This window comes from Paralichthys olivaceus, chromosome 14 (assembly GCF_024713975.1).
Source record: "Paralichthys olivaceus isolate ysfri-2021 chromosome 14, ASM2471397v2, whole genome shotgun sequence".
NCBI lineage: Eukaryota > Metazoa > Chordata > Actinopteri > Pleuronectiformes > Paralichthyidae > Paralichthys > Paralichthys olivaceus.
The window spans coordinates 6,107,842-6,132,967 of NC_091106.1; the positions used below are offsets into that span (position 1 = coordinate 6,107,842).

At 41.7% G+C, this 25,126-nt stretch overlaps 3 protein-coding genes and 1 long non-coding RNA gene across 4 annotated transcripts in view; 3 read left to right on the forward strand and 1 right to left on the reverse strand.

Annotated features, from left to right (window-relative positions):
* LOC109630372 (kinase non-catalytic C-lobe domain-containing protein 1) overlaps positions 1–2,657 on the forward strand; it is a 41,430-nt gene extending 38,773 nt beyond the window's left edge. Inside the window, exon 31 of the mRNA XM_020088550.2 lies at positions 499–2,657. Coding sequence (XP_019944109.2) covers positions 499–727 — 229 coding nt within the window. The 3' untranslated portion in view covers positions 728–2,657. The remainder of the gene's footprint in view (positions 1–498) is intronic.
* Positions 2,658–2,791: 134 nt separating this feature from the next.
* On the forward strand, positions 2,792–6,872 carry vox (ventral homeobox). Its single transcript, XM_020090143.2, has 3 exons — positions 2,792–5,994; positions 6,096–6,328; positions 6,443–6,872. Exons 1-3 carry the CDS (start codon positions 5,733–5,735, stop codon positions 6,701–6,703), a joined length of 756 nt encoding a protein of 251 aa, XP_019945702.2. The 5' UTR covers positions 2,792–5,732; the 3' UTR covers positions 6,704–6,872.
* Positions 6,873–8,970: 2,098 nt separating this feature from the next.
* On the forward strand, positions 8,971–10,310 carry vent (ventral expressed homeobox). Its single transcript, XM_020090157.2, has 3 exons — positions 8,971–9,181; positions 9,289–9,488; positions 9,723–10,310. Exons 1-3 carry the CDS (start codon positions 9,028–9,030, stop codon positions 9,921–9,923), a joined length of 555 nt encoding a protein of 184 aa, XP_019945716.1. The 5' UTR covers positions 8,971–9,027; the 3' UTR covers positions 9,924–10,310.
* Positions 10,311–15,528: 5,218 nt separating this feature from the next.
* On the reverse strand, positions 15,529–16,582 carry LOC109631895 (uncharacterized). The gene is made up of 2 exons (XR_002202881.2): positions 16,266–16,582; positions 15,529–15,984 (listed from the first exon to the last, which is right to left on the reverse strand). It is a non-coding gene; the product is annotated as an uncharacterized lncRNA (long non-coding RNA).
* Positions 16,583–25,126: the final 8,544 nt, after the last annotated feature.

The window sequence follows — 25,126 nt, forward strand, 5'->3', positions numbered from 1 at the left end:
ACCATTAAATAAGAATTAACTCTCTCTCCACATATACATGTGCGTCTATGAAAAAGTTGTCCAACTCACTGCGAGGACGTGTTTTCCTGTGTCCTTCTTCTTCACTCCAATATGGCTGACCAGATGCTGAGGTCGCAGCAAGTGGCGGCTGGATGGTAATGGCACAGCTGCTGAATTTGGGTTGTTGGTAGGGGTGCCAGTGTTGCGCCAGATGGCACCCGTGGGATGGGGTTCAATTGGAAAAGAGGTTTTGGCCCAGACTCTGAGGCGAGACTGGGTGCTGCCAGATGCTGGGGTCAGGAGCTCTAGCAGAGAAAGGCAGAGACAGCTGTTTAGTGTGGACCCTGGGTTATCCCCGCTCTCTGCAAATCAGGTCACAGACAGAAGCTGATGATGTTGTTAATGATGAAAATGCAACAGGATATTATTGTATATTCTTTTCATGTTTTCACTCATGTTCCTTCATCCTCTCGTCTATCCATTTATATTTGGATCCAGGAGCATAGCAAAGGTTGTGAGTCAGGTCCACGCCTTCCAGGAGGCAATGTACTCCTACAGCCCGGACCAGGAGCTGCAGGCCTACCTTCGGCGCCGCATCGCCTGGTTCGCCACCTCTGACATCCGCCTCTTGGCCACCGACAAAGATACCAACCTCCAGCAATCCAGCGAGCGACAGACACGAAGAATCCAGGACACGCTGAAGCGGGTCAAGGCCACCTTCCAGTGAGTCCTGGCCCGGTCAAATGTGTTAGTCCTGAGTGAGTGAGTCACCACCAACAGGTCGACAACCATGTCCAAGCCCAGACTGAGGACCCATGTCCCATGACACAACCCTCAGATGCCTCTGTTGTCCTGTCACCACAGCCTTTTAGCCTGGAAACCCCCTGGCCTCTCAACCTTTACTTCACACTGGTTCTGCTTGTTGGCCACAGATCTCAGTAGCACTCTGCCAAAAAGACAAACATCATGGGTGAAGTTTGTAATCTGAAATACTTCGTCCTCTGTTCATAATGTATAATGAAGTTTTTTTTTTAATCTTTATTTGTGAACTGTTCTTGTAATTTAGATGTTGAGTCCCACACATAATCATAACATGGCAGCAGCAATGCAAAATCAAGTCCAACATCAAGGCTGGATCATTAACATGAATATGATCACTTAAATCTTCGTTTAGGAATATGCACTATTGAAATACAACATTAGCTGATATAATCATGTCTCAAAGTTTGAACTCTTCTTTTTTCAGTCAGTCAACCATATTTGTTCTTCACTGAAATATCTCAACAACTACTGAATACATTTCCATGGAATTCTGGAGGCCAAGTGGAAAACCATGTCTGAGCTGCTTCGCTGTGGTCCTGTATTTTTTATTTCCTCATTCATTTAAAAAAATTTTTTGAAGGCCTTTTTAAGTTTGTACTGCACTGTGTTCGATTGTGATCAATGTCAAACTGAGTGTCTACAGTTTTACTGCTTTTAAAGTAGTAGTACTAAAGTAATAGAGGGATGAGACACAATCATCATTAAGACAATGCTGCACACGCTCAGTCTGTGTCAGGAGAGCATTCATATGTGATTTTGCGCTTTGTTGCACACAATATTATGACCTAAGCCATTTTCCACCCAAAGTACCCAGAACATTTACCCCCAGGAATCTTTCGCCCAGGAACTAAAATGTCTCTTCAGCTCATTGTTATCTGCGTTTCCACTGCGGTCTAAAGACCCTGGAAGATGAGGAGAATTAGTCCTCTGATGTGTGAAACAAGCCCGCAGTTATCATACGTCATTTTTTTGTGCGACTATACAACATACCGTTTCCTCCAGTTCAGAAGGTGGCGGTATAGAATGTACAACAATGCTGACACCTTATTTAGTAGATATGCAGAGCAGACATCAGCTCGCTCAACTTGCAGGAGATCTCAGCAAACACCTTATTGGCTTTGTGTCACTGATTCAAGTTCACACTGGAAATCGTCCTCAGGAAAAATGCAAAACTAAGTGCGTATTCCTGAATTAGATTATATTCATTAAACTCACCACTCAATAAACCAGGAAAGGAAATACTGAACACAATCCACAAAAAACAGGAAGAAATGGAGCCCAGCGAAGCATTTTTGCCTGGGATCCCTTGGCAGGTAAATCCAGCCTTGTCAAACAAAAACATAAAATCAATTTAAAGTTGCTGAGTTATATTTAACTTGCAGGAAACAAGACAACATGAATACAGAATGTTTTAATTTACTGATAATTGATTTTGTCAAATCTACAGGTAGATCTGTTTGTTTACCAATTAAGAGTTTACCAAATGAGATTTATGTGACTAGACTAATTAATATCTAATATTAATTCAATTTAAACAGCACAGTGTGAAATAATTGCAATTTATTAAGAATAGTGTGTCGTGAAGGCTGAAAACTAAACAAGCTTGCTGTCGTGACAATACCTTACCATCACTGACATACTGATAGGACATAATGAGATGTCAGTGTGCAAAATGTTATTTGATGAATGATTTTCAGCCTGTGTCTATTTTTCTATTTTCCTGCCCGCTCCCTCTCCTCTATGGCTCTCTGCCCTGAATCCCACCGTGGAGATGGAATGTGACGTGCTATGAAGATTTGCTTAATTTAGCCAAATAAACAAGATTTTATAAGCTCCCTCTTGCCAGAGCGTGTTATTGTCAGATAATATCCGTGATGGAATGGCTGCATGGCAGGTTACAGCCCTGTTAGATCTGTCAGGGAATGTGGGTCGTGGTGGGAGAGCTGAAGATTGGGTTTCTCTCCTCCTATTGGGATTCACACCGAATAGTAATGACATCAGTTCTCCCTGATATTTCTTCCTCTTGAATATCTTGCTGTTGTATTAAGGCAACATCGTATTTTAAACCTGTCACAAGGACAGGTCATTACTTTGTCAGGACATTTGGACACATGCTTATAAGTATATCCAGGCATATCTAGCCCTTGTTTTTTTGTTGTTTGGGTCCCGTGGGTTCCACTGCTGTATGTGTTCAAATAACATAACTTCAACATTTTTTAAACAGAAAAGTATTAATGTGGTAACACTTACCTCAAACTGCAGAACTAACGAAGGTGACTAATCATCACCACAAAGCATTGTTATTATACTTACCCTTTATATACAGTATTGTTTTTTATGTTATGACAGCTGTTAGTGAATATATGCCAAATACTTTTATGTGAAGAATATTTGCAAGTATATTTTCTTACTGACAATATTTGTATTTGTCATACCTGGTGACATCATTAATGTCTGGTTTCAATCAAGACTGTTTGACAAACAGACAAAACTCAAATGAAATCAAATATGATCACAGATATGGAGCTTATACGCCCCATTGTATTGACCCTTGTCAGATCGCAGTTTATTAACACCTCTCAGAGGTATAGAAAGGGTTATGAAGTAAAACCATTGTTATTATGTTTCAGTGTCCCAGTATAAAATTTGAATACAGAGACTGTGGCCTCTCCTCCGGGACAGACGGACAGACAGAGCCCGGGCAGAGATGAGGAAATCGGCGCAGTGTGAAGGCGACGTCCCGGGCTCTTTTTATTGTTATCTAACGGGATCAGGGCGCATCTTCAAAGCTTCACAGATAAAGAGCCCTGAAGGGCTGATGGGGCTGCTGCCTTCACAGCGACAGATCACCGATAAAGGGGACAAGTAGGCCCGGCCTCTTATCTGCATTGTCATATAACTAAACGATCAGTTTAGTGGCATTGTCCTGGAGCTGCTGCATGCTGAGAGCTCAGGGGAGGGGCGCACAGGTTAGGCGCGGTCTCATGGAAAGTGATCTCTCGGTTTATTTGGTGCATGATATGAAACGGACAGTCGTCGTGTAAACTGTTTACAGGAGAAGGTTGGATTTGAAATCCTGCTATATTTTTGTGCCACATGTGTTAGGCTGCGCCACAGGGAGAGTTCATTTCGCTTCATAAATGGCACAAAACCTGCGTTTTTACGCACAAGCGGTTTACTTATTATAGTCTTCTTTCCGTTTGTTCACTCTGTAATGTCTGTGGTCGACTTATTGTTTACACCTCTATCATGCCAGTTTACAGAATCCTTAGGATGATGATAAATATGCTCTCTAATATGATCTCTGTTTGTAAGTGGAGCCGCCATTGCCTGAGTCACTTGAGGACCTGTTTGCGCTCCCAGGGTTTTGCCCCAGCTTCCTCGCAGCTTGTTTTAACATATTTACATGTGAACGGGCAGACAATCAGCTGTAATTGTGTTGCTACTGTAATACCTTTGATCTGGAATGTTTGAAGCGCCTGTGCCAAATGCTGGCTCTCGGGTAGCCGGCGCCAGCGCGCACCGGGGTATCAAAGACATGTCAATACGAAAGTACCCACTGCCCCCCTCCCCACCCAACCCATTTGAGAACTGTGAGGTAAACCCTTCACTAAAGCCAAATTTGTTGTGAGGCCACAATGTTTCGTAAATGGCACTAAACTTGGGGTTTTACGCACACAAGCAGTTTCCTTATTACGGCCCCCTCTCTGTTTGTTCACTGTGAAATGTCTCTAATCGATCCATTGTTGACATCGTGACAGTTTATTAAATCTGGATCGCAATGAATCAACCGTAACCACAATCCATATGACAGCTCATTAGTTTTAGGAGCCAACACAAGACTGATTTTTAGTTCGGTCACCATTGATCATTTTCACGAAACTACAAACCATGTCAGTGTAAAATACCCAACTATAAGTTCAGGATTCTACTTTTATTTAAGTAAAGGAGTTAAGGAATCAAAATCATGAAACTGAAAGTATCCTACCTACAATACAGAATAGCACATTGGTATTGTCACTGGATTATGATGCGTTCACAACGCGTAAGAAGCTGTGAATGTGATTTCAACTGATTTATATATACTGTTGATTTGAAGCATAATCACATCCACTGTCAGTGTGATTAAAACATTACATTATACACTTAGTTATCTTTTACCACAGAGTACCTCAAATGTGATGAATAGATGTTTTCCCTACAAGTGTAGGAATAACTAAAACAAATTTAACAGAACAGAAGGTGTGCATGTGAAGGACAGACAAATGACTGTTTTTTTAATTTCTCCATTCATTGTGGATCCCTGTGCCTCACTGATTTACGAGCAAACGTTTCTCCAAATGTCCCTGACCTCAGAGTGATAAATCATATGAGAAAGGGGCCAAATATGCCACGAGTGATACGGTGAGCAGAGAAAGTATTTAAGGACAAATATTTCCTCAGGATCCAGACGGATCACAGCACTGCAAAGCATCAACTCTCTTAATCACACAATAATTTCATCGAATTACAACATGCGGAAGATTGTCTGAAATATTAGATACATCTGGTCCCCCGGACTGTTTTCCTGTGTATGTAGCAGCATGTGAGTACTCGCTTATGCAGCTGCATACAGCTGTTTCTGCAGGCCCCCCTCAGTTTCAGTCAAGGCGGACAAATGTATGAGCTCAGGACTCTCACAGACTCGCCGGCGCCAGGACTTCACACACTCGCAGGATATGTAAAGACTTCAATAACGAGCCATTAACCTCTAATCATCGGGATCGATCGGGCGTTAACAAGGGCCCCCCACACATGCAAATGACGGTGAGCGCAGGGCCCCTATAAAGGCCGGCCGTGGACAGGAGCTGCTGACACACACTCCCTCTGACATTAACTGGATTCACAGGTCGCTGAGCAGCACTGGCAACATGGTCAAATACTTTTCCGTGGACTGGCTGGCCCAGAGCCACCGCAGCACAGCGCCCACTGAGGAGCACGGAGCTGGCGTGGATCCCGCACTGACCTGCAGACCCCACATGCCCTGCGTGGTGCAGCCGCGTCCTCCGTCTTTTGGCAGAGGTTACCTACAGCCGAAACCCAAACCATCCAAACCCGTGGAACATATGGAGCCAGTGGATATCAACAGGCCTCTGAGCTCACCTGAACATTCTATTAACTGCGCCTCACCAAGTAAGTAGCACCAGACTGTTCAAGTCAAACCCGGTGATTCATTCACTCATCCATGGCGCACAAGCAGTGTTTGTAACCACGCTTTTCCTTTCTTCTTCCAGTTTCAGAAATCAGCAGCTACTCCTCCGGGTATGAGAGCGAGGCAGCTTCCTCCGAGTGTCCCTCTGTGGATGAGGGGAGCGAGGTGGAGAAAGACGGACCTCAGCGCCGGATGCGCACAAAGTTCACCCAGGAGCAGATCAGCAAACTGGAAAAGATCTTCAACAAGCACAAGTACCTGGACGCTGGAGAGAGAGTGAAAACTGCGCGGAAGCTGAACCTCACAGAAACTCAGGTGAGACGCGATTTCCCATGCAAACAAACATGTGTAGATCGTGCGTAAACGTTTAATATCAGAGCCTTGTACTGCGCATTGATTTGGGTGCTAACTTTATTTTGTTCTCTCCAGGTGAGGACGTGGTTTCAGAACAGGAGGATGAAGTTGAAGCGTGAGGTGCAGGACTACCTCTCCCCCCAAGTGTCACCGGTGATGTTCCAGCCGCTGCCCCCGGCTCAGTACCACAGTGTGGCCGGACAGCATCCCCACTTCCCCCCTGCAGGCCCGGCTTTCTACCCGGTCCCCGTCCCGCAGATGATCCTCCAGCAGCCCATGCACCAACACCTCCCTCCTCATCATCACCGCATGATCCACAATCCCCATTTCTACTGACGAACTGAAAACTACTGAGACTTTTCCCACCTGAAACACTTAGAATCAAAGAGAGTGCAATCCAGAGTTGTTTTATTTGACGTGTGTGTGTTTATTATATTTGATATAGAAATTATATGATTCACAGAAAATTATTTATCTCTAAATAAAGTCTATCTTCTATACTGCAGCATTGGACACTGTATTTCTTTCGCATTATTAAAGCTATTAGCGCTTAAAGATATCAGCTGATCTGTAGGATTAGCTCGACATGAATGGATCATCCTGTCTGGTCTTCAGAAGGGAGGAGAAGAATGATCTGATAAAGATGGCAGCTGTCCATTTAAACCAAAGGCTGTTATCGCAGCTCATTGTGTGGATCTCCTGATTTGATCCTCTCATATCTAGAAGATGCGAAGTTAAAACCAAATCAAACGAAGCAATATCAACAAGTCAAATGCAATCACCAATGATAGTGAATGTATAGGCAGTGGATTACTCAGATAAAGCACTTTATTTTTTTTAGAATTAATCAAGATAGACAGTATCACAGACACTGTGGTGGGTGTTTTCCTTCACCTGTCAACAAAGACTATGCCCAGATGCTCTTGCTTTCATGGGCCTTGTTTGTCCTCACCTCTGCACTTCAAACGCACAGTTAACGGGGAGATCATGGTCCAACAATTAGTCCTAATTAAGCAGCTCATTGATGAGTTTACACTGATCCACAGGAGTCCTGCAGGTCCTGGCTCCAGAGAGTCTGGGGTTTTGTGTGGCCACCGACTCTGATCTCTGCAGGTTTTTTGAAGTGGCTGTGGCCTCAGGTTGGAATCTGCAGGATTATGTGAGGAGATTTGTCGATAGCAGACTGGATTCATGACAACTTTAAGATAAGCAGAAAAGGCTCCGAAGTAGAGATGCTAAAGGATTGTGTTAAATAGAAGTTATATGTTATTTTAATTATTCTAATTAACAAGCAACATAAAACAACTAATATGGTTCGCTTTACATTATTTATATTTTGTATTAGGTTTGGGTGACAGCAATGCAGCCTGAAGTATGGCTTGTAGGCACCCATGGCGCCCTTCAGCAAATGTCTCATTCAAATAAGCCATTGAAGATCAAAAGGAACTTTCTCACTCTCGGTGACTTACACGGTCACACCCACACTGTCCCACCGTAACAAAGACCTCAACACCGGGCTGCCTGGTGCGCAGACAGCTGGACGCTTCTGTCTGCGTCTCCAGAGGTTAATCTGACAGCCTGGAAACATCTCCACCTTAACAACAGGAGCCAGGATCTCACAATACCTGAGACCTTTTGGAGATATTTGGTTTAAGACATGGATTTCTTATGTCTTAAATGCCTTTATTGTTGTTGTCATTATTATTGTTACTATTAAATTAACTGGTGCTGCTATCGTTTATTTTTATCCCCACCCACTGTGCAATAACTACTTATTAGTCATATACTGTGCAATAACCATATACTGGGCATTACTGTGCAATAATCACACACAGTGCAATAACCATATACTATACATACCTTGCAATACTCATCCATCCACTGTGCAATATATTTATTATTGAACTTTTTCGTATTTTTGTACTCATATGTTTGCACTGTGAAGCAGTAGCACTATAATTTCATTGTACACCCTGTTCAACGACAATATAGGCATTCGTATTCTTATTATAAAATATCTACATCTATAAATAATCATCGTATTCTATCTATCATGACAATCAGCGTAACAGAGCGTAAATATGACGGTTACCAAACTCCACCGGTTGGTTTGAGGTGGACCGTTGTGTGAACTGTTTCTCTATAATTTAGTAAGGTCTCGACCTTACAATGTAAAGTGCCTTGAGATAATGCATGTTGTGACCACACAGATAAAGTTGATTGGCACTTTTAATTGAATTCTGATGAAGACAACGTCATTATTAATTTGTTTATCGTGGTGGCACAGTGGGATCTGGAGCCTACGACATTACCAGTTCTTTAGCCGGGCTGCATGTCTGATAATACAGTCGACCCTCTTGTATTCAGTGGCGGATGTGGCCCTGGATCACTTTATGCAGAGATCTTTAAGTCTGGGAGATGCCAGGTATCTGATACTCAGACTTACTGGCGCCGCGGCATCCCAGCCAGCCATGGACGTGAGAAAACCCACAACCCCAACCTCTATTAACTTCAATTACAGCCACCATCAAGTTTCTATCGTTCCGCTGAGAATCCTTTGCATATGCAAATAAAGAAGTGTGGCCCTCCTATATAGCGACACCCAGGGGACAGCAACCGCTGACCCTGAACAAACCCTGAGATCAGCGCTTGGATGCAACATGGCAAACTTCTCGGTGGAGTGGCTTTCCAGAAGTTTTTACGAGGACAGAGATCTGCATGTGAAGTGCGCTGCACTTCATTCACAGCCCCGCACGGAAACAGAGGAATTTACAAAGGGATCGAGAAGCCAGTTTTCTCCAACCTCACCAAACAGTAAGTTCACTTTAAAATGAACTGACATCAGGAGTAACTCCATTCCTTTTCTTGGTGCAGGTAACGATCCTCACAAAATGCATTTAACGCTCTGCGCTCCCTTCCAGATAGTTGTGGCTACACCTCGGGCTCTGAGAGCGAGGTGGCGGATGACAGCGAGGAGGAAACCAGCCAGCAGAGACGGATGAGGACCAAGTTCACCTCCGAGCAAATCAGCAAACTGGAGGAGGCTTTCAGCAAGCACAAATACCTGGGTGCTACACAGAGGAGAAAGTTTGCTGAGAAGCTCAACCTCTCCGAAACTCAGGTGGGTTTTAGGTGTTGGTTATAGTGGGTCCCGGGGGCCTCCGGAGACATAAAGAGGCCCAAAACAATAACAGCAAAACGAACGATAGCTAATATGCACAATGGGTTTTGTATTCTTTACAATATTTAAAAGCCCTGTACAGCAGATACAAATTCCCCTGTGTGCTTTTAAACCCAGTAAAACAATTATGATTCATTGAGATCATTAGTTGATGTTTGTGTTTGTGTTTTCCAGGTGAAAACGTGGTTCCAGAACAGGAGGATGAAGTTGAAACGGGAAGTTCAGGACGTGCGCCCCGCGTTTCTCTCGGTCCCCGCGGCTCTGCTGCCTCCTCTGCTGTTTCAGCACCACGCTCTGCGCGGACAGCTCCCCGCTGCCACAGCCGGTTTCTATCCCCATCTGCACCCTGCGGTCCTGCCCCTACACTACTACTGAACACACACACACACACGCACACACACACTCTCTCTCTCACACACACACACACACACACACGAACACACGAACACACACACATACCCTTACCCCGAAAACAAGAAAACGTGTATACCAGCCAAAATGTCCTCACAATGTAAAGGATATTCTAAAATGGTCCTCTCGAATATACAAGTACACGCACACACATACACACATTTATAATTCCTGTCTAGAATCTAGATATTTCTCCATTGCTCTCTCAAAGAGGGGTTGTGAATATGATCGCTTTTAACATGTTTGAAGCACTGCAGCTATATTGTTGTAATTTGTACGTATTGTATATGTATTACTAAAAGAAAGTAAATGTATTTGTTGCAAATTTTATGTTTTATGTCACAAATAAAGCCAAACTCAAGAGTATAAATTGCCTTTGTAGTTTTTCTTTCTGTCCAAACTGTTTAGAATGTTTTTCCATTTATCTCAAATGCATAACCTACTTAAACAACCATTGACTCTACCACTACAACATTCATATGTTTTCTCACGATAATAATTCAAGGGCAGAATCTTTCCACAATCATATATACGTCAATGTCAGTGAAATCACATGAGTAACTCAGAACTCTTATGTGAGGTCAGAGAGCTTTTACTGACTCAGCAGATCCAGTGTGCTGCCATCTGTTTGCAACACTGATGTTAACTGAAACAAAGGAAACAAATGTTGCAGTCTGCTGTTCCTCTTTTCACCACATTGTGACAATGTTGTGTTTTATTCTCTGCCGCTCCCTCCTTCTCTTTGAAGAACCTTCATAGTGTTAGCAGATAATTACAGAGAAAGGAGTGACCAGATTTCCCCATAACAGTTTGTTTGTCAGTCCCCGGCTGCTCAACACAGACGGTGACAGGATTATTGCAAATGATTAAACAGTGGGATCAAAGAGCCCCCACCCTCAAGATAGTCATAAATGTAATAATCAAATATAAAGTTGAAATATCGCAGTAAAGTTTCTTCTCCAAGCTGAGAGAGAAAGGTTGGTGATTTATGTCCTCTCATCCTCTTTTCCTTTCTGTATTAGTTTAAATGTTTTTAATCCAGTTAAGTTTTTTGCTGTGTTCTTATGGAAACTTGATTTTTGTGCTTTTGTAAGCTACAGATAAATTCATTCGTTTTTATTCTTCTTCTGTTTATAGGACTTTTCAGTGTTATTTCCTACAGTTGCTCCAGTGATAATGAGATTATGGCAGAAGGAAGCAGGGAGATAAAGAAGATGGGCTATTTTTATTGCGATTATCTTCTTATGCACACCTCAACATATCACAATCAAGTTTGATGGATAAAAAGCGAAGTGAAACAGATTTGAGTGGATGAGGTCTGTCATACATGAAGCATGAAGAGGAGAAACGTCACATGTCATGAAACTAGAACCTTCGGCACAATGATACATGAAACTAATTGAACTGTTTAATTTCCTTCATATTTTCCACATTGGTTTCCATCTCTGAGCTTTTACTGGTGTTAGTTTATTTACCTCATCTTATTCTGCAGTGGTTAAATGGCAGCAAGTGGACAAACTAACAGCTAATGTTCACAGAGCAGCGCAGAGCAGCAGTGGGTAACTTTGTTTACATGGTCTTCAACTGATTTTCAGGAAAGTTTGTCGAAATATGCACAGAATTTGGTTGGAAAGACTTATGTGCTCAGAATCATTTGACTTATTTCCTATTATTTTTGGTGAGACAATGGCAGATTGAATCAGTTTTCATTTCCGCAGCTCTTTCTTATTATGTATCTGTAATATTTTTAAGCCATTTATCCAAAATGCAACTTTTCAGCCCTTTACAGCCAGAAATGCTGATTTCATAAATTGTGAGGATTAAGGATTATGCCTTAATAATAATAATAATTCCATCAGCATCATGTTTATAATGTCAACTATAATTATACAAACCATATGACAATGCTAACAGACTAGCTAACACTCATTGAATCGATTGCTGCTGCTTCTGTCAGACCAAAACAGTTGCAAATACTAAAACTGATCATTATTGAGTTAGATGTAAAGTAGATGTGCACATGATCCAGCACTGATAATATTTCATACTCCAGGTGGTGCCAGGCAGTTGGAGGCCCCTGAATAAAATTCTGCTTAGGGCCCCCTCAAAAAAATATAGACTGTAGGTATGTTCTAAACTCCCCTGTTCCACCAAAACAACCAGTGTTGTGTTGTAAATATGCAGACGTACTGATGCATGTCTTTATTTCCTCACATGCTCAGGTAAGAAACCTGTTTCTTTGTGCATTCCTTTTGAAAAAGCCCAAGATCCTGAGATCTCCTAACTCCACCCATTCATTCATGTCTTCATCCAATCACAACCTGAGACCCCCGCCGGTTTCCAATCACTCGCGAGCTGTCAAATAAAAAAATCAGTCATTTCAGCTAGCCAAGTTTCGTGACTTGTCTCCACCACTACATGTGTGGACACCTGGAATCTCCATCAAACCCTCTGATCAGATGTCTCCCCCACATGAAGACGTTTCAATCTCGACTCTTATATACTAGAACTTCCTTGTCATCTGTTTCCTGGTATGTCTAAGCACCACAGTCTATTGATGGAATGACTGCAGTATTCAATTTTGGTAAATAAAGTAATAAAATGGCTGATAAAAAAACTACAAAGCTCATGTCAGATAATCCTATAGAACTAAATAGATGATAACAGCCCGCTGCATCTACTGACAGGTTTATTCAGCCCCTACTAGCCCATATACAGTGTTAGGGACAGATGTGTGTTGATGACACCCATTCAACAGCCTGATAATAGTCACATCAGTTGCGCTGCAGGCAAATATTTTCATTTGGCGTCCGGTGGCGTGGCCCTAAGCTGTTGTCACTGTAGTTAAGCTCCTTCAAAAGGGACATCAAAGCAGAGGTAACTGCCAGATCATTGAGATCCAATGAGCTCTATTGTCTCCCGTTGGAACAATTCACACTTACTTGAAAGACACAGAGGGACGGCACCCTCAAGTCTGCCCGAGGTGCATATTGCCTCACGCTGAAGTCATTAGGTGGCACCAGCTAAATGGGTGACTGATTGAGTCATTCTGTCATAAAGTGGCTGTGCCGTGTTCACTTATGTGCCGATGCCTATTTGTGATTCAGAGTAGGAAATACCTGCTGGTGGAGTGATTACATTCACCACAGGCTATCAGGCGATGACATATGCTGTGTCATTCAGACCACGGCTCCTCTGGCTGCTTTTCCGTTCAGCAGCCACACGCCTGACTCAAAGAATGTTTGGGATTATTCAGTGGCGGCTACACCCTGCTTTTAAAAGTATCTTTAAAAGGAAAATACATACTGATACCTCCCACCAGGAGGCAGAGATGGTTAGAATTTCATGCACCAGTATCCACTATAATGAGAAGAACACTTTAATACATCCATTTATACAGCGCCACCATGCAAACCACCAGACAGTGCAAGGCCTCAGTCTGCAGCATTAACTGGGATAGGTTCTGGCACTGATGCAAATATGAGCACCAATAAATGATCCATTCTGAGAGGCCTGAGAGTGGATGGGATGAATGGCAATGAGTGCTTCACTGATCCTTTTGAATCAGGTGAGTGCGGAGGTGAAGAGGTGCTAACCGCCTCACTACAGCTGCGGCTGGATGGCAGCAGACGGACTGGAGCCGAGGGCGGACGATGACGAGAAGCCAGAGGTTGATCAAGTCAAAGGAGATAACGGATAATGAAATCGACCACAGACTGTAACACCGTTTTAGATCTAAAATTAGCACTTGGATTAAAGTAGAAATGACTCTTGCATCATGGAGATAATCGAAAGATGAATGTAGTTAAAACCAGAAAACCCACATAACTCACATATTCTACTCTGAGTTGCCTTTTTTCAGTGGTGGAAGGTACATTTACTCAAGTGCTGTGTTTGGCTACATCTTTTGAAGTACTTACAATTCCTTTCCATGGCTTTATTATACTTTTACTCCACATTTTAGGAAGAAAATCATTCCTTTTTGCTTCCAGCATTGATTAGACAGTTGATGTTAATGATTTCTCTACATATCCTTACTTGAAGGATATGTAGAGGAGATGACCAGTTCCCAATTTAAAGCATTTTACAAGTGGATTCAAACATAAAGAAAGCCGTGTCTGTAGCCTCTTGTCATGTTTCAGATATCTGTGAGTTGTTAGTGTGATTTCTTCTCTAAACTTTTCAAAGGATTGGAATTAGATACGTGTTTAAAGTCACAGGGGTAAAATACTCTGCATTTCACAATAATATGAAGTAATTCAAATATGAAACAGATAAAGTAACTGTTTACCCTGCCATGTTAATCATCTAATAGTTTCAGATTTATTTTGTGACCCTTTAGAGTAAGTCTGACCTCTATTTTGGTGACAGCGGAGGAAACAAACAGTACAAGTGCTCACCTGAGCATTTTCGTTTTTTCTTTCCTTTTTTTCCTCATCCTCCAATACAGCTAAAGATAGCAATTACTTCACAGGTCCAATTTTACATTAAATGATTGAAGTAAATTATTATATTATAAAGACTCAAAAACAGTTGGGTTTGTTTCAGATAAATGTTCGGTATTTAAATAGATCTTTTTCTTGATGACCAATGAAAGCTCTTTTACAGTTTTGTCATTCACATGCACACATCACTCACACACTGTTGGCACAAGTCAGGGGCAATTTTGGGGTCCAGTATCTTAACCAAGGACACTACGGCATCTCACATCATGAGATGTGATAATGAGTTTTAGTTTTTTCCTCCATTTCTCCTTCAAATGTCTCATATAATTAAATCCAAATGACTGTCGCAGGCACAGAGCACTTAAAAAGCATTGATTCAGTTCAAAATGCAAAAAAAGAGGCTCTTTAGGAGGTCTGAGCCCCAGGTTGAGAGCCACTGGACTACCTGATAAACATTATCTAAAATTATTAAAACAAGCCTGACCATGACCACACCCAACAATAAAATATGATTTATGCACTTCTATATCAACAATCTCAACATGATGTCTTAAATGTTGTACATCAGTCACAGAGAACATTATCCTGGAGAACAAGTTTTTACTTTTACTAGCCTTTTTTTTGTTAACATTTTAATTACTTTCATCTTGTATATGTAATAAAATATATTTTGTGTTCTAATGGTTATGAATTCTTCTCCCACCACGGCCTTTTGTTTACATATTCATTAAGAGTGAAATGGACAATTATGTAAATTAGCCGATGTCTCAATTTTAAACTGTGAAAACAAAATTAAATAAAATGAATAGACCATAAGTTATATGATGGTGAAGCACTGTGCAGTTGTGTGAACGTATAAGGACAACATATTAGCCATAAACAAAGAGGAGAACATTTTTAAATCTGATTAAAATGTCCTGAATTTATGGGATTAAAGCAGCAATACTGAGGCAATTTCTTGGGCACGTTGCCCATCAGAGTTGCCCAAAAAAAATGCCTAGTGTATCACCACCCTAAATCATTTATGTGCAGGTAAAGGTATCAATGTCAAAAAATGCAGAAATAGCCTCACAATAGCAGCAAGGCACCAAACAGTTTAAATAGTCAGAATGCACAAACCTGTATTTAATACCAAGACAACTTTATTCAAAAGCAGCGGCAAACAATAGAATCAGAGGCAAACAGACGTTTCCAATGAACAGTATTGCAATGTCACCTCTCTCCACACTCACACAATGTCATCATGAGTGAATATGATGAAACCTGAGTGATGATATGAAATAAAAACGAATCACTGACACAAAAATCTCCTGTGGTCAGAATGTACACCCTGCAGCCTTCCTCTGTAAGACCATGGCAGGCTGGGTCCTGCAGTGTGTGTGTGTGTGTGAGCTTTGAGGCCAGCTGTCATGCAGAGAGGATGATGAAATGATGGCTGTCTGCCCGGTGGAATACCTCTGCAGCCCCATTTTCCCATGCCCTATGCCTCTTTAAAGTTACATCTCAAAGAGGTATATGCATAGGAAAAAGGAACAGCGAGTGCAAAGAGCCCGGCCGCCCTCGTCACCGCGTGCTGGAGCCTGCAGGCCAGGGGATGTAAAAAAAAAAAGCCAGTCAGTTACATGGCTGCGTGTACAACAGAATAATAACCCACATATTATTGTGCTGTACGACAGGGTAAGACTGCTCGACCTTTACCGACAGAACACTCTGGTTGTTGAATACAAAAGTTAACCCGAAATTTGTATGATTTCCTTTGCAACACAACACAGGTCTAAACATTTTTCTAGTTTCAAACATTTTCTTTTCAAATAAAATCAATCCGTTGATAAAAAGCACGAGTTGCGAGTATAGGTCTTACCCCACAAAGCTCCAGATGAGTCTCTCCTGGGAAAGCACCTCCTGTTGTCCATTTATTCCTCCGCAGGGACCTTGAAGATGTTTGAGAAAGACACAGTGGCTGTTGTCTCTGCTCACTCAGCACCTATCCTCCCTCCTCGCTTCCAGTCCATGGTGTCACACCTGTGGAGACAGGAAAAAAAAACTCCCTGCTCGCTACACTGCAGTTATACACATAGCTCAAAGTTATTATGCCCAAATAACTCAAAGTTATCAGCAGACGTGTTACAGTCACTATCTCACAAAATTATCTGGCACATGCCGCAGACATCGAGCAGAAGTGAAGGGAAACATTGAGGACGGCTTGTTCCTGCCGGTAGAACAGTTTCTTATCTGTTCTGTTTTTTTTCTCTTTTTGCACTCTCTCCCCCAGAAGAGGGGCCCCTGTGGCCCTCTCAAGGTCTCTACACAAGGACTCTCAGGGTGTGCTGATGTGAGACACTGACACACACACACACAGGCCATGTAGCGTGCAGCGGAGGGAGTGTTATGGCATGTCAAGGCCGGTGCAACCAGCCAAAGCGTTTCTCTGGATCTCTGAATGTGCACCATTAAGAGCAGCAGTGTATCACAGGAAAAGAGATACCATGTAATTTATTTGCATGTTGACTCGCCTCAGGTCTGCTCACTTCACTGTGGCAGGACTTATCTGTGAGCTAAAGATGTTTAAGATGAAGTAGAGTTGTATAGTATAACCATTATATCAGGGTGTTGAGCTTGGTTTTCATTTCAATATCACATCAATACAAAACTGAAGGAAACACTTTGCTATCATGTTGAACAAAAGTACGGCATTGAGTCCTGTTTCACATCTCGCTTGTCCGGGCATCTTTAAATCCACAGATAAGTTTCATATATTCAAGTATTCTTACAGAAAAGAGTTTGTCTGAACCGTATGTGAGGTAGAAGTGGAAATCCATTCATATTGTACAAATGATGATTTCACAGAAATGTTCTCCATGAAACAGAACACAAAATCAGGAATATTTACAAATTTGACCTCACTGAGTGTGTGTCATTTGGTGCAGCTTGATTGAAGGGGACCTTTGGGCCTTGGCGTGATCAGTATTCATACATTTCTTTAGTTAATATGTTAGAAACACAATCACAAATGATCTGGACGTGCCTTCTTGTTAGCATGACACAGACATGAAATCAATAGTGAGGTGTGACTGACTCAGTCATTCCTATCTCTGTTGGGCGTTCAGTAGGAAAATGCATAAACCTTAAATTATGATGAAACAATATGTTATTCAGTTGTCATGTCACTCCCCCCCTGCAGTCAGACATACATATAAATCCTACATGCCACCACTCGGTGGCAGCAGTTTCAAGCCTTGACTGGCAGCACACTGAGGTTAAGCTGAATTAGTATAATAATCGATATTTGTTCTCATGTATTCACACAAAAACGTTTTCATTCTGCAGTAGTAAAAATGACTGCAGTGAAATACTCTGACTGTGTCCTACTGGTGAGACAAACACAAAACTATTGGATCAAGGTCTGATGAGCAGCAGTAGATTTGTGCTCTGACTGTGGAATATGTATTAATTATGTTTTTATTTCTCATCAGTTATCAATATTTAATGTGGCTGGACATTAAATCCAACATGCAGCATGCTCTCTTCTCTTTTGGACACATATCTGACAAACAGGGGAACATGCTCCAGCGGCTCTGCTACATCAAAATGACGGACTCATTTCCTCCGTGTCTCACGAGGGCCTGCTTTTAATTGGGTACACTTTAACATGCAGCTTTTCAAACCCACTCCTGTTTCTTTTTTTTTTGCAGAGTGTTTCATCTGAGCAGGGGCAAAATTGCAGAGTTGAGCAGAAATGTCTCACTCCGCTGAGAGAGAAAAAAGTGAGAAGGCAACAAAAGCTGCTTGTTCATCTAAACACATCTGCCAGGGAGCTGGAGCCACTTCACTCAGCACAACATTTCATGGTTTAAGAATTTGACATTTTGACAGGATTGGGGGGTTGTGATATTTTCTGAATCACAACAAACACCTGTAGTTGTCTCTGGGCTTGAATCTGCAATTTGAGGGATCTGTTGTGTTCATTAGCTACAAACAGAGATTCAGTGGGATTGAAAAGTACCTGCTGTGCAGTTCTGCAGGAGACACTCCAAACATTGCAATCTAGAAGCTTAGCTCTTGTCTATATAACTCCAGTTATAGCTCTTTTCTTGTTATGCTTATTATTGGTTAGATTGCCATGGTTCCCAGAGGATAACGCCATCGTCCTCAAGCAATTTCTTGATTTTTTAGCTTCTCCTCTAACGTGCAATCTAGAGTTTTTGTGAAATGAACAGCTAATGCAATGACATTTTCTATACTCACACATGGTCCTCAGAGGATGAATCCTGCTGATGGAAGTTTTCAACTAGCCTCACTCTCAGCTCCAATTCTACATTTATATCTCAGATCCACCTCTCCTTCACTCTCCTTCAAGTCCATCATGCAGTATAATACACACAATGCATCTGTGGTACCTGCAACTGCACATACACGTAGGTACCTTATCTTGTTTTGGTTGGTGCTCTGATGCCATGGTTTGTAATGTTACTGTGTGAAATGATCATGTTTTTTCTGTCAACATGAGAAAAACAAAGTATTGCTTCAATGTAACCCACAGAACATGTATCTCCTCCTCGTGTACCAAACTGATCCAAGGTCATCTAGATACAAAGATATATCTGAGCACATGCAAGTACTCTCTATTCTATGCAAGCAGAAATGTCTTGCAGTATAGAACAATTTAAGTTATATGGGCATTACATTAAAATTCAGCCAAGGGTTCAAATTAAAAACATTAATATTGTTTTTCTGAGTGCGGGGCAGACCGGCAGCAGAGCTGAGCTGCTGTGGCTCCTTGATGTAGCAGGTCTCAGTACATGTGCTAACGTGTCAGTCAGGCTTAGGATAATTTCCCTGGACAAATAAACGATCCTGACGACTATACATTTCCACTGGATTACTGAGCTGTCAAATAAAATGATTTCCCTTCTCCTTTCTCACTTCACCATATTATCAGTCATGATTTCCTTTCTTTGACACTTGCTGCAGATCAGGTGAAAATGTTGATTGAATCTGTTTCACTGGTACTAAATGAGTGATAGAGCAAAATTAAGACTGGTCTGACCCTACAGACTGGTTTAAATGATTTTTGTAAAGCTAGTCATGTTTTCAGTTTGAACAGTATTTTGGTTTAAAGCCAATACCTGCAAATAATGATTGGACTTTTTCAAATCAAATCAAATTTGGCTTGTAGGCCTGAACAATATATTCAAGGAGCGAGATCCTCAGTTCTACAGTGAGGAAAAACAACCCCAAAACCTTTTTAACAAGGAAAAAAATTCTATAATTTTTATTTTACCAGAATTAAACAATTTCTATTGGCACCAATGCATTTGCCATTATTTGCAAATCATTTAAGTGCAAATTGGAAAAAGGAGAATTAAGGCTAAAAATCGAAAACAAACTTTCCACTGAAAACTGTTCATTCATCTACAGTTTGGTTTTCTTTATAATAAACATTACATTCTATCAGAGCTGCAAACACGACTGTTGACCCCAGTGTTTTACTTGCGTACGTGAATTTCTCTTGTTTTTGTTGGTGCACTGATGCCATGTGTCTAATGATAATGTTTTTTTCTGTCAACAGAAGAACAAAGTATTGTATTGTATACTACAATGTAACCCACATTTAACATGTAGCTCCTCCTTGTGTACCACCCTGATCCAAGGTCATCTAGATACAAAGATATAGCTGAGCACATGCAAGTACTCTCTATTCTTTCTGGTCTGAAAATGTATTTCTTTGTTGCACACGTCTGGGAGGCTGTGCCGCTGGATTCCTGTGTCTCCTGCTTCCTTTGCTTCACCCAGCAGTTAGTGAATTTTAACTTCCCCTCCCTCCATATCTGTTGCCGTGTTGTGTTTTGGTGCAGGATGTTGGAGATGCCGTTAAACAGATGGAGACGGGGGTGAACTCGTGGGGGCCCTCCATGTAGGGACCAATCTGCATCAGGCAGGGGGGCCGACAGAATAAGGCCATGGGGCGGAGAGACGAGCACCTCGAGCACCTCTGTGAGGAGTTAGGGCACCGTGCCGCCAACTGGCTCCCGATAGGAGGCTCAGGAGTTCAAGCATCCAGGGGGCTAACAGTCCTCCTCACCTCTGAGTGACTACAGCTCTGTTCATCTGTTCTGTGTGTGTGTGTGTGTGTGTGTGTGTGTCTGAGAGAGGAGGATGATCGAGCATGATGAAGATTTGCTCTGAACCCCAGAATCAGCCTCTTCTGCTACAAAACTGAGCAGCTGCAAAGCAATAAAAAACATTATTGCCTCATGACTTTTGTGTAATGTGAATATTTTGAGTATAACCTGATTTAACATTAATTTCTCTGCTTGTATTTCGTTAATTGTCTCTCTTTGCTCTCCGCAATAAGCAGGGATCTATTAGTAGTTCACAGGCAGTTGTAATAGAAGCACAGGCAGTGTTTGACCTCAAGCTTTCTCCTCACCCTGATTCATCCTCGTATCATTCAAGGCTGCAGACCACACTGCCTGCAATCATCTCTTTTTCTCCGCTCCTTCTCGTTTTCTCCTGGTACTTGTCGTCTCTGACACAGAGTTACATGACAAAGGGAGAGAACAGGAGCAGCAGAAGTTAAGCTCCATGATTTGCAGGCAAGATATTACAGATGTGTTTAAATTCATAAAATATTTCATAGAGATCTTATAAGGGTTCATGTCTCCAGGATGCATGGGCACATTTGGGCTGAAATAAAAGAAATCTCGAATCTTTTCTCCGTATTTATGACTTACTCCTTATCTGTGTCTTGAAAAACATTCATTTATGTCTTCATTTGCTAAAATTATACGTTTATTATATACATCTGGCATCCACACCACTCCAGACTTCTAGAGCTGCTAAAACGTCTTTGTCTTTGCTAATACCTGCTGCAGTTAAATTCTGTTCTTTACTTTTCACCATTGCTGCTTCTTGTTTGTAGCCTCCCTCTTTCTGCAACTAAAACATTGTGATTTGTGAATAGGGGCTATACAAATGAAATTTGATTGATGCATTTGTTTAATGAAAATCTAATGAAGGTTCATGTCACCATAAGCACTTAATGCCATCTGGAGTGAAACTCTTCTTTTTCTGTGCCTGTGACTCACTCACTTTCTCTGTCTCTGTGTCTCATTCTCTTTCCCCCTGCCCCCTCTCCCCCCGTCCCTGAAGGTGGCTCAATCAGGCGACAACGGTGGCTGTCTGTCGTTGTCATAAGACATTTCAATTCGGAGACCCTCCCTTGAGTCCGGGCAAATTACCACTTCAAAAGGCTGCGAGTCCCCAGGTCGCTCCCAGTAGGGCTGGCCGGGTATGCTCCCACCCCACACCCCCCCATACACCCTCTCCCTCACCCCGCCGCCTGAGCCTGAGCTCGCTCATTCCTCCATGAAACAAAACTCTTTCCTGGAGCTTATGCGTCTTCCTTCATTACTCTGCATGAATAGTGTAACGTCTTAAATGTTCAGTCGAAGAAGAAGCTTGTTATCCACTGAAACAAGTGCATGGGAAACTTTATATAATTTTTTCTTAGTAGAAAGTTTGACAGGAGACACAATTGCCTTTGGTCATCACATCAGGTTAGATGTTTAGTGTAGATCATATGTCATAACACTACTAACAACAACAGCTAATACAAATGACTGGACGAGTAAAAAGATCATTATTTTAAAACATCTCTATGATATAAGTATAATTTTTGATTGTTGAAAAATGAAACAATCCCATTTAAACTAGTGATAGTACATTTCTTCTCTCATTGTACATTCTTTAAATACTATAATCACACTGATCCTGTTGATACAAACAGGTTGTGCTTGAACAATCATGAGTTAATCTCAGCAATAAGAAAAAATCTATCCAGCTAAAATGACACATTACAATGAAAACATCTGCCATAACTTCAAAAGGGGCATTATAACTGATTTTTCAGGGAACAATGAAAACACCAGGCGTTTAGGGGAATGATATTTTTGTAATTTGGTTCAGCTCTAAATAAAAATCTGGATTTGAATGCGGTTTCATGAGGAGACTGTTGGGTCTTGGTGTGCCTACACCTAAAGGTTTTCCCATCTAATAGACCTGCAGCAGATGATCACAGTGTTTTTGAAGGCAAATAGTTAACAAGGGAGATAACTGTGAAACTTGGTCGTGACCCAAAAAGGGAGTTCTATATAAGAGGGACCTTAACACTATGTAAATGTTACAGGAAGTCTGTGCAGAGTGACTTATACTGGAGTTAAATAGGACATCAGGACTACAAAGATATGAATTGCAGTGATCAGACTGATTAGTGTTAAAAGAGATGTGCTTAATGCTTCAGTTGTTCCACCCTGTGAGTTTTTTGTTTCGTTGGGTAAATGAATGATGACAGTCCCTCCAGCAGCTTCTCTTGTATTATTGGAGGGATGTAATAAGCTTTACAGTGAGTAAAGGAGACATTACAGATCTTGGCAGGGAGCTGACAGAGAGTGAAGGCACACTATTGTGTGAGATGACTGACACTCGTGGAGTTACCATGCTTCACCACCACTTTAATGGGGCGTGCTTCTGTTGAATAGCTGTTTGGTTTAATCAGGACTAATGGTGCGCTAATACGGCAATTAAAGATCAAATGCTAATTAATGAAAAACTTAGTGTTCACACATTGTTCAGCCCCGCCTCTCTGGGTCACGTCTCCGGGGCTTTGACTCAGCTGCTGCACAGAGGTATACAGGTCTTATCCATACACTTTATATAAAGATGGATGGCAAAAGTGAAGCCAAAGCATCTTGATCGCCCACTGGTGGCTGGCTGCAGCATAGGTCATAAACCCCGTCTCCTCCCTATAAAAACTTTCTCAGAGATGGTTTCTGTAATTTCAGGTACTGTTCATCACACTGATGTTTTTAAATGTTCATTTTTCTGGTAAGTTTGGTTTTAAGTGCTGGAATTTTGCAAGATATATGTGGATATATTGGTGAGACTGATACAATCTGTTGATAGTTTGAACTGCATTTGATCTGAGTGCATCTGTGACTTCTATTCCTCTGTCCATATTAATTGTTAATGTAATGTATGCTTTGTTTGTCCTTTCAATATAATGCACAGACTGGACTTTAACTGGTAAGAGCCATGCTGAATGTAGGAATGAGGAAGAGCAGGGGAGTTTCTTTTTTATTTTTATTGTTATTATTCATTTATTTTTTTATAGTGAGTGTAAAAACATCATCATTATGTATGGCAGCCAGGGATATGTTAAGGCCTAACAAAATGGGTCCCAAAGGACACAGAAATGGAGTAAAATAATAATATGGAAATTGAAAGGATGCATCTATCAGCTTAACATTTAACGAGTGTTAAGGGCTCAAGGAAGTGGGGTGTCGAATTTGGTGAGATTTGGACCCTCGAGACTTCAATATTAATAAACTTTGAATAATCAGGAGACCAGTGCTCTGTAGCAGTGGTGGCTGGGAGTCAAAGCCAACAACAGATTCTCCAGTTCAAGCTTCACTGAACTTTGAATAAACATGTGGTATTCACTCACCACGAATCAACTACTGTAGGCCACTTTGAAGATTTACAATAAAATGAGACAAGAAATGTTAGATTTTTTAAAAATGATATCCATCCTTTTTTGTATTGATAAAAACTGGAACAATAAGCCAAAGTCACTTGATATCATTATTTTATTTATGACATTTATTTATGAACTTTTCAGTTCACCATTATCTCTTCTAAGAGGGATTATTCCAACACAGGCTCCAGGAACATCCCAGGTCTCTTCTGTTCAAACACGCTGACACATACACTGTTCACACACACTGCTGTGCTGCTAAATTAACATGCATTAGACTGTGCACACTTTATGAGGTGTGTGTAAATGTATATCAGCCAACACAGACACAAATAGTAGCACATCACAGCTGCTGATGGAAGTGGAAATATGGAGCTCTGCCTTTCTCTATCTAACATCATGTGGTGCCCGTGCTGTGCAGAGGGGTTGCAGAGGGGGGATGTGAGGGTCGGCAGGTTGTTTCTAGTTTTAGACTTTTCTCCTATTTCGTCCTTTCAGTAAATCTCTCACCTCGAGTGAGTTGTAATGTCTCTCTGTACGCCGTGTTCTGGTGGGATGGATGATCAGACATGGGCATGGGAAAGCGGGGCTGTGGCCTTGCACGGCAGGGGCTCCCATCGCCCTCTTCTCCCACCTCATCCTCCTCCCACCACCGTCTCTCCCTCCAAGTCGAGCGATAAGAGCTGTATGAAAGACCTTCCTTTCCGCCGGTGGTGGGAACTCTGAGATAAAGTAGGTGATGGGGGCGGCTGTTTGCCCTCTCCAGGGAACAGGGAGTTCTCAGACTCCTCTGATACACTTGTAGAGAGGGGATGAAGGTTGCACAGTGTGTAAGTTGTGTGTGGTTGGTATTCGAGTATTTGGTTTGCATGTGGCATTTTTTCATGCAACATTGTCCCAGCCTGCCGAGATAGCTCAAATTTTCATCCAACAAATGAAAACGTTACATCCAGCCTCAATTTGTCTCCAGCATCCTTTAGAACCTTGCGGTGGCAGATCAACACCTAATATCTAATGAAGGTCGACCAAAACACAGGTCAGGTTGAACCTGCTTGCAGCCTTGACGTCATTTCCAAAGCATTTCTGCTTCACGTGGATTTTTCTCAAGTTTGAGGAACAGTCAAAGTCATTACTTAAGTTAGAGTGAGAGATAAATCATTAAGAGTAAGAAAAAAATGCCCTTGAAT

What these genes read in the sequence shown, in the direction of transcription:
- vent (XM_020090157.2), top strand. Translation starts at nt 9,028, where the DNA reads ATGGCAAACTTCTCGGTGGAGTGGCTTTCCAGAAGTTTTTACGAGGAC. An exon ending in TTCTCCAACCTCACCAAACA is followed by an intron (nt 9,182 to 9,288) that starts GTAAGTTCACTT and finishes GCTCCCTTCCAG; the next exon opens with ATAGTTGTGGCTACACCTCG. An exon ending in TCAACCTCTCCGAAACTCAG is followed by an intron (nt 9,489 to 9,722) that starts GTGGGTTTTAGG and finishes TGTGTTTTCCAG; the next exon opens with GTGAAAACGTGGTTCCAGAA.
- vox (XM_020090143.2), top strand. Translation starts at nt 5,733, where the DNA reads ATGGTCAAATACTTTTCCGTGGACTGGCTGGCCCAGAGCCACCGCAGC. An exon ending in TATTAACTGCGCCTCACCAA is followed by an intron (nt 5,995 to 6,095) that starts GTAAGTAGCACC and finishes TTCTTCTTCCAG; the next exon opens with TTTCAGAAATCAGCAGCTAC. An exon ending in TGAACCTCACAGAAACTCAG is followed by an intron (nt 6,329 to 6,442) that starts GTGAGACGCGAT and finishes TGTTCTCTCCAG; the next exon opens with GTGAGGACGTGGTTTCAGAA.